A 9,088-nucleotide genomic window follows, 5' to 3' on the forward strand; every position below is an offset into this window, starting at 1 on the left:
CGCTGCAGCTCACTGAACAACGTTGGGGGCAAAAAGGAAAGAGTTATCCATATTCTTTATATATGTGAAAAGCTGTTAGCATTGTCAAAAGCTTGAAGGCTGACCAAGACAGCTAAAGGCAAGCTGGATAACACCCTTCTAAAGCCAAAACCTTGAGATCGAGCTTGAAAAATTAAAAGAGCAAAGCTATCTTATCAAGAACACTCTGAGTTATATTAGTTACATTTTTCAGAGTGAAAGGCACATCTGGCAGGGTTTAACTTTTAACCCAGGTATACCAACAGACATTGTACTTTTATGGAAATTTATATCTTTTTTATAGAGAAAAAGTGAGAGACAGTCTTAGAAAAAATTCAATGAATCACTGAAGGATTCCTAGAACTTTACTTGCCTAATAGTTGACACAGGTTCAGAGAAATTCAAAGCAGTCAGAGATCTGTGCCATCATCTAATCCAAAATCCACTATTTACTGATCAGAAAAATGGGAACGAAGGTATAGGTGCAAACAGGGAGACCAGAAACCAAACTCCAAACTTGCAGGCTGTCAGTACTTTTGCTATTATAAAGATGACTAAAATAAGAATTTGAGAGATAACTGACAGAGGCCAAGAAAATGCCTAAACTTGCCTGGATCCACCTACCAGTACAAAACTTTGATCTTCCCTAAGAGATTAAGTTGTCAAATGTTACCTTACAATTCTAATGTTGAGAGCCAAGTGCCTGGACTTTAAATGCTTGATACCATAACTGTCACTAGCATTTGGTTCGGCTAGAAATCATAAAACATTACTGGTTACTGCAAAACCTTTAGGGGCTCCCAATGAGAATTAGCGTTCAAGTCCTAGGTATTGTTCAGACCACACCCAGCACATTGTTGCCTCCAGAAGGCAGTGAGTTCCCCATTCAATGGAAATATGCCAGGAGAGTTGGGACAGATGCAGAAGCTTCCTGGGTGGGTGAGAGATTCCATGATTTAGACCATATACTTCCCTTAACAGACAGGATGCAAGAAATGTATAAAAAATAATAATCAAATTCAAGAGAAAGAAAACTCTTGGCAGTTAAGAGTTGTTTATTTTCTTGTTCTACGGGTGAAGAAACCAAGGCCCTGAGGGGTTAAGCATGTCACGAGCTCAAGGTCACTTGTGTGATTTGCGGGCAGGTCTGGAAATGGCTCTCCATATGCCCAGCAGAATGCTCTTTCTTCTCTTGTATTTAAAGAGAACCCAGTAGTTCATTAGTTTGTAAAAATAAAGGATCTATACTTAAAGATGTTCATGTGTTGGCCTCATTTAGCAGAAAGTTCAATTGTACGAGATAATAATACATCTCTAGAAAGACCCACCACACAAACTAACATTAAAATAATTCAGGTATCGAGGGATATCAAAACTCTACCATCAAGAAAGATACAAATATTTACCACTAATGACTGACCTGCCTGAGAATACAGTAGACATCGGAGGAAGCATAAGAAAATACTTTCAAGTGATACTATTAAAAGAAGAAACGTATTTGATGTAGTGAAAAAAAAAAAAAAAAAGCACATAGTGAAAAAAAAAAAAGCACATCTTAAGGAAGAATCTGAGATGATGCTTCCAACAGAAAAAAAAGCAACAGGTTATTTTTAAAAACACTTCAAAGCCTCTCCGGTAACCATGAATTCTGTACAGAAAGCTCGATAACCTGCCCAACGTACAGGGTACACACACTGGGAAGGTTGGAGAGATTATGACTAATTATATGGAAGTGAGGACGTTGAGTAACTTTTTGTACAGTATCCAAATTACTGAAACCGAATGATTTTATTTTCCAAGTGTTAAGCCATACCCACAGGAAACAAGCAAGGCTATTCTACCCTAGCAAAGCGCCTTAGCCAGTCATGCATTCTGTAGCAAGTCTCCATGGCAAATTTCCTAACACACACTTCTAAACACAAAGAACTCCTCCTCCAAGTGAGTGGTAATGAAGAGGCTTGAGCAACTTCACATAGAACAAAATCTTGCTGCTCCTGGGATCTTTTATGAGAGGATCATAACATTATCGACAGCTTGCCATCCTAAAATTATGTGAGAATTATAAATTAGAACTTCTGGGAGCTACAAGCAGCCTTAGATGTAATCTAGTGAATCCAATTATTTCATTTTTTTCAGATGAGGAAATGGTTACTAAATAAAAAAGAAAAGAAAAGAAGGGAGAATGACTTGCCCAAGGCCACATAATATTTAGTGGCATGGTAAGGACAAACCAAGGGATCAAAGCCACGCAAACAGCCTGTGTGGTCTTAAAACTGGTCACCAGACATAATCTAGGATGTGGAAACCTATACTCTGGGTCTACGGCTTCCAGACGTCAAGGTAACCACACATAAACCAGAGGACACACATATGCAAACCCCTCCCCACCACCTCTGTGATTTCATCCCTCTCTCCCCACAGTCTAGATTCTGGGAGTGTAGGTGATTCAGAGTGACCTATTACCATTAATATAGGAATAGCCTTGAATCCCTCTGATAAAATAAACTTTGGAATTTTAATACTAGTAAGGTTACTTCCCTCAAAACACCGCGGGGTGAATTGTGACAAGCCAGTGCATTGTGACACAGGATTGAGAACTGCTATTGCAAAACATAAATAATCACTACAGGTGCAGCAAATAGTGTGAACACAGGAATCCCATCAACAATACTGAGATTATGTCTGACTCTGCCCCCAGACTCGGATAAAGCAGCTTTCAGCAGGAAATAGACACTGTTGGACTGAACAAGTTTAAACGAGCCTGAAGGAGAAGACGCAGGTATCCTCTCTCTGGGGCCTCCTCAAATCTGGACAAAAGACTAAATGCTGAGAATGCTGAATTTGGCAATCTTGTGTGGGAATGATGTCTGAATCCCAAGCCCCGACTCTTCCCTCAGTGTGGCGTTAAGTTCCTCTCTAATCACTACAACATTTTTAAGTGCCTGCTGTGTACCAGGCTCTGTGGACTCCAAGCCGAGTAAAATAAAATCTCTGCTCTTTGTCAGCCCAGGGTCTCCAACGTGGGATGCATTCATTCCCCCCGGCAGAGGGGAGGATGTTACACCACTGAGCCAGGAGAAGAAAATAAAATCACTCTGATTAATCAATCTTTCTCATCTTTTTAACTTGTATCTGTGTAATTTTATGGGTGTACATGCTCCAGAAATCAGGAATAGGTAAACAAAAGTTTGGGACCGTGGATCTAATCCTTTGGTGTGTGTGGCTCACTAAAGCTACAGTGGGACAACAGATCAGACATACTTGGGAAAAGACCCCAGGTGATTGCAAATCAATTGGAGTGTGCAAACCGACAGTACCTGCCCATGCTCAACATGGCCTTTGAGATTCACTTGGACTAGCTGGTTTCCCAAAATGCAAACACACTGCCCTTGAAATGCCCTATAAATGGGGTACTCACACAATATATACTTTTGAGGATGAAATGATGAGTACTGGGAATGAAATACAGGAATGAAATGTATACAGGAGTTATCTGTATACTCTGGCTATAGGTCACAAGTGGAAGAGGAAAATGTTACACATTTGCTCACCACAGCAGCTCAGGAAGTGCCATGATGGTGCTAGTTTAGACGATCTAATGGGGACAGGTGCCAATGATTTTTGTTTCCCATGCCTTGAACAGTAAGTTCTGTAAAGGCTCCACGTCGAGAAGAGAGCATTTTACCACCTCCAGTGAGTTCTAAAGGAAGATGCTCTACACAGCAGCATGCTCTCTTAAAAATGTAACATTTCTTTGTGGTTTTAGGCACTAATGTAAAACAGTCCCTCTCCTTATGGGACAAGTCTACCCATCAAAACTGGGGAAATCTGCTAAACAAGGTCTTAACAACTGGTCAAAATAGTAAAAACATGGCTTTCTATGAATAGAGGGGCTTGAGAGGTTTCAGGTAAGGAATCGCTGCTGCATGAATTCCCTAAGTTTCACAAGAACAGGAAAAAAAAAAAAAAAAAAAAAAAAAAAAAAAAAAAACAAGAAAACCAGCCCTATCTCCTCTACTCAATCTTCTTTCCCTCACTGCTCCCGGGTCCCACGCAAACCTGCCGGTGTAATGTACCTGTTTGTGGGCACACCGCTCTTCACTACAAAATTAATTTCTTTCAGTGAAAAGTTCAGCTCCACCATACTGGAGGAAAATGACTTCAAATACATAACGAACACGTGACACAGGAAAAATAAAGAGGGGGAGCTGGAGGCAAAGAATGAGACAGGTTTAAGGCAACAGACTGCAATCCTCAATAAAACCCCACTGGCAGGCAGCAATAAGCTGAACCCACCTGGAAACACAGCAATGCTTTGGCCTGCACAGAAAGGATGTCTTCACAGGGTCAGTTATTCCTTTAACATTGTTTATTTCTCAGAGTTCCTTTTCCTTGGTCGTAAGGTAAAAGGAAATTCCCTTCACCCAAGGACCTCTCAGAATCCCGTCCTCTCTCAAACAGCTCTTTCATGGCTCTTGATTGAATCACTCTGGCCACACAACACAAGAGCCAGTGCGCACACCAAGCCCTGCATTCAATTACCCTATTCTTTCTCTATTGGCGGTATTTGCCAATACCACCTACAACACCTATTTCAGAGTCCTCTGCTTTTCTGAAGGGAATGTCTAAAGCCTCAGGTCCCCCTTTGAGGAGGGGGGATTTTAGAAGTCAGAACCATCTGAGTGGCCTTCCCAGCCTCAGGCAGCTCAAAAGAAAGGTACAAGAGAAAACTGCTGCCTTCCATTCTGGTTGGGCAGATTCTATGCTCCGGAACTTTGATTTTCTTTCAACAGCCTGTACTTCAGGTCAGCATTCCTTCTTTAAAAGGCCTAGTTGGGTGAGGAGAGTATTTTCACCAAAAGAAACCTGCAGTTTCCTCCCCCTCCTCCTGTCTTGTTTTTACCCGGTTCCCCCGCGCGCTCCGGAACCCTGGGCGTTAGTCGGTGAGTCCAGAGCGGAACTGGACCGAGGTGCCAAGTCGCTCTACCTGGATGAGGCCAAACTGGAAGGGGATTCGCCCTGTACATTGGCACAGGTGTGTCTTCTCCCCTCATGCTGGAACCCTGAAGGCTCCAGGTGTTTCCCCCACGAAGCGTGCCTAGGTCTGCAGACTCAGGCCAAGTTCTAGGCGCCCTCAGCCTGCGCGTTGCGAAGCTGTCGCCAGCTGAGCGGGGCCCCGCGTGAGAAGGGAAGGTCTCCTGAAAAGGCTGACAGGGGCAAGCGTTTCCAGATTCCACCCTCCGGCTTGGCCCCAGATGCACTTGGGAGGGGGGGGGGGCGGTGACTGTGCCCTAAAAGTCTGGGAAAAAGAGCCACTCGCGGCTCGGACACGGGCTGGCACAGTTTGTAAAGCCCGCCGTGCAGGAGTGGGTGCCCAGCACCCCACACACAGGTGACCCGCGCCCCAGTCCTCGGGACGCTTGTGGGTGGGAGGGTGGGGTGGGATTGACCACCGGCTCCGCCCCCCCCAACAGCCGTCTGCCCCCCTCCCCGGCACCCGGACCCCGGCACTCACAGCGCTTGGGTGAAGGCGCTGAGCCCCTCGGGCACGGCCGTCAGCCCCTTCCCGGAGCAGTCCACCCGACGGTCGCCGTCGCAGCTGCAGGGCGCCGCGCAGAGAGGCGGCGCCGCGCCGCTGGGCTCGGCCGAGCCGCGCAGCCCCAGGGCGAGGAAGCAGAGTAGCCCCAGCGGGCCCGGCATTGCTGCGGCCGCCTCCTGCGCCGGCCTCTCCCGCGGCGCGGCTCGCTCGGCGCGCCTCCGCTGCCCTCCGACGCCCCCCGCCGCCCCGGGGCGGCCGGCCTGCGGGCTGGGGCGGGGGCTCTCCCCTCTCGGCGGTCGCGCGGGCTGGGCCCCTTCAACAGTCCGCGGCAGCAGCGCAGGGACGCGGCGCTCCGGAGTTTCGCCCTTCCCGCTGCTCCATGGAAGCGCAGAGGCAGCTCCGCTCGTCCGGCGGCTCAGGCCAGCCGGCCCGGCCGTGCGCAGCTGCGGGGGCCGCGCTCTGCCATCGTACCCGCCGCCCCGTCCCCGGCCTCCCGCCGCAGCCGCTCTTCAAGGTTGCGGAGCGCAGCCTTCAGCCATGCCGGCCCCTCGCCCCAGCCCCCGCCCGGCTCTCGTACAAACACCCAGGTTCCTGCTCGCTCTCTCGCCGCCGCGGCTCAATCTCCTCCCGTCCTTTTCCCTTCTAGGGTTGCACGCTCGGGTTCCCAAGCCCCCGGCCGCTGGGTTATGCAAATCACTTAGGTACATGCAAAACTAACCCTTCTCCCGGAGCGCCATTGGTCCGCGGAGGTCTCGAGCTCATTACTATGCAAGGAGGGGAGCCGCCACAGGCCAAGAGTAGGACCAGAGGGGCGTGTTTATCGGGCGTGAGTGACAAGGTGGTGGTGGTGGTGGTGGTGGTGGTGGTGGTTCAAGGCAAAAATCCCTGGTTTGGCCAGATGTGTGTGGCAGGTCGTGAATGGAAGGTAGAAGGATCTGAATATGTAGACTCTGTTTTTTTCCCTCCCCCACCCGTCTTCTTCCCTCTGCAGAAACTGGATCTCCTAAATTGGACGACCTGAAAACTAGAACTTGCCTCCAGCGTTCAGTTAAGTTTCAAATGACTCTCCACTGTTCCCAAAGGGTGAGGACTTTGGGAGCTGTGGAAATGGAAGAAAGATTTTGAAGAGCAGGGGGCAAGCCTCCCTTAATCTGACAGAGTTAAGCGTTAGCTACGTATTGAATTAAAGCGGTGTACCCCCACAGGCCTGTCACTTCACCTGAGATCTTTATACCTGTGTTGATATGCACGTTAGTATGGGAGGCTACATGTGAGCGGTTAACCCGCGACGTTACAAAGTTTTGGTGATCTTGATTCAGACTGTTTTCTCACGTACTGTAAAATCCTAAAACCCGGTAATCTTGTAAGGGGCAAAAGAGGTGATGTTTCTGAACACAGGACACTGTCTCCAGACAAGAAAACATTTGAGTGCTAGATGACTACCACTAAGAAGCCAGCAGCAACTTTGGTGTCAGGTAATTATCAGCATTCCTTTCTCTTGTAGACTTTTGTGGCTTAATAGATAGACCCCATAGAATCATTATTCTGCTTTGTGGGCACCTCCTTTCTTACTTTCCACTATGCCTTCAAGTTATTTTACTCTACATTAGAGACATTTTTCATGAATACTTTAAGGCAGACAGGGTTTAAAATGCCACTAGTTTATAGTTTACCGTTCATGTCACCTAAGTAAAATTAAGGAAAATGGAAATAAATTGATAACGGACCTAAGAAGTTTAAAATGAAACCTTGCTATCATCTTTGCATTTGAGAGTTTATCTTTAAAAAATAATGCCCAGTTGGACACGCGACTAATATACAATAAATTTATTTATATGCTAGAAAGTCAATAGATATAAACATGCCTTGACTTCAAGATTTTAGGAATGACATATTTCCTCTAATTGTGGGTCTGAAAGAGAACGTAAAGACAGATGGACAGCCCTCTGGTTTTATAGGTAAGAAATCTGAAGCTCTCTGGTATTGTACTCTGCCTAAGATCATCACAGAACAACCTGGGCTCCTGTGTGCTTGTCTGATGCCCTTGGAGCCTTCCCTAAATTGGTGCCCATTGTCTAAATCATTTCCATTATTTTCTAGCAGCTCTCAGGAGCAAGTGAAGTGAGGCAAAATTGTAAATTTGGTTTCTTTAGTTGATTCTCTTAAGATCGCTCTTTATTTATTTTTTTATTTTTATTTATTTTTGAGAGAGACAGAGACAGAATGAGAGTGGGTTAGGGGCAGAGAGATTGGGAGACACAGAATCTGAAGCAGGCTCCAGGCTCTGAGCTGTCAGCACAGAGCCTGACGTGGGGCTCGAACTCACGAACCGTGAGATTATGACCTGAGCTGAAGTAGGACACTCAACTGACTGAGCCACCCAGGCGCCCCAAGATTGCTCTTTTATAACAACATGGAAAGATGACAGAATTTTTCTTGCCAAGATTTCACTTCCTTTTGCTGCTTTAAAATGAGAATTGTATATTATACTGATGGATTGATTGATTGATTGATTTTTGCCCAAATATGGAGACTGTATAAGGGTATACAGAGGCTCTGCCTGCTGGGCGAAGGTGCCCCATTACAGAAATAAAAACAGGGAGATTGTGGGGATTCCCCCATAATGCTATAATGATTGAATTTCAATTTTTTTTGTGAATTACTTCTAATTTACAAAAAGAACAAAAATCAGAATTCACAGCAATCAGCTTAAGAAACAAAATCTTACATGGGGCACCTGGGTGGCTCAGTTGGTTAAGCATCTGACTTTGGCTCAGGTCATTCTGCTTCATGAGTTCAAGCCCCACATCAGGTTGTCTGCTGTCAGCACAGGGCCCATCTCAGATCCTCTGTACCCCTCTCTATCTGCCCCTCCCCTGCTTGCACATTCTCTCTCTCAAAATAAATAAATAAACAAACAAACATTAAAATAAATATTAAAGACAAACAGAAACAAAATGTTACAAATGTATTCAAAGCTCCCTTTGTATCTCTCTCCAATCTTTTTCCACCTGAGAAGTCAGCTACTTTCCTAAACTTTGTAGTTAATTCCCATGAATATTTTCAGCATTTTCATACTTTTCTTATGTGTGTATCCCTAAATAACATATAGCATTGTTTTGCAAATATAAATAATATCATTCTGTACTCCTGTACAACTTGCTTTTTTTTTCATGCAGCCTGTGATCTTTATGAAATATGTGGCTATTATGAGTTCATATTTATTACTATACAGTGTCCCGTTTAAAGAATGTACTCAGTATATATCTATTCTATTGTTAATATTAAGCTTATTTCTATTTTTTCTAACAACGCTACCATGAATATTCTTGTATCCTTTGTTCATACCTGCAAGAGTTTCTCCAATATGCATTTCCTTTATATGTGTGTGCATGTGTGTGTGTGTGTAGGGGTGGATTATATGCACTCACCATTATCGGATGTTGTCAAATTGCTTTCAAACGTGATCGTACCTACTTGTGCTTCTGGCAGCAGAGAATAAAAATTCCCATTACTCTATATCCTACCAAC

At 45.3% G+C, this 9,088-nt stretch overlaps 1 protein-coding gene and 1 long non-coding RNA gene across 4 annotated transcripts in view; one reads left to right on the top strand and one right to left on the bottom strand.

Moving 5' to 3' along the window:
- The window catches only part of LGR4 (leucine rich repeat containing G protein-coupled receptor 4), a 102,796-nt gene extending 96,438 nt beyond the window's left edge, over window positions 1-6,358 (bottom strand). For 2 of the 3 annotated variants that reach the window (XM_045039071.1, XM_023239663.2), the window contains exon 1: window positions 5,534-6,210. In XM_045039071.1, coding sequence (XP_044895006.1) covers window positions 5,534-5,718 — 185 coding nt within the window. In that variant the 5' untranslated portion in view covers window positions 5,719-6,210. Of the gene's footprint in view, window positions 1-5,533; window positions 6,211-6,275 lie in introns of those variants that run through there. The other variant, XM_045039072.1, reaches the window with a different exon arrangement.
- On the top strand, window positions 4,746-8,297 carry LOC123380552. Its single transcript, XR_006586461.1, has 3 exons — window positions 4,746-5,053; window positions 6,204-6,383; window positions 6,549-8,297. It is a non-coding gene; the product is annotated as an uncharacterized LOC123380552 (long non-coding RNA).
- Window positions 8,298-9,088: the final 791 nt, after the last annotated feature.

This window comes from Felis catus, chromosome D1 (genome assembly GCF_018350175.1).
Source record: "Felis catus isolate Fca126 chromosome D1, F.catus_Fca126_mat1.0, whole genome shotgun sequence".
NCBI classification, from domain to species: Eukaryota; Metazoa; Chordata; class Mammalia; order Carnivora; family Felidae; genus Felis; species Felis catus.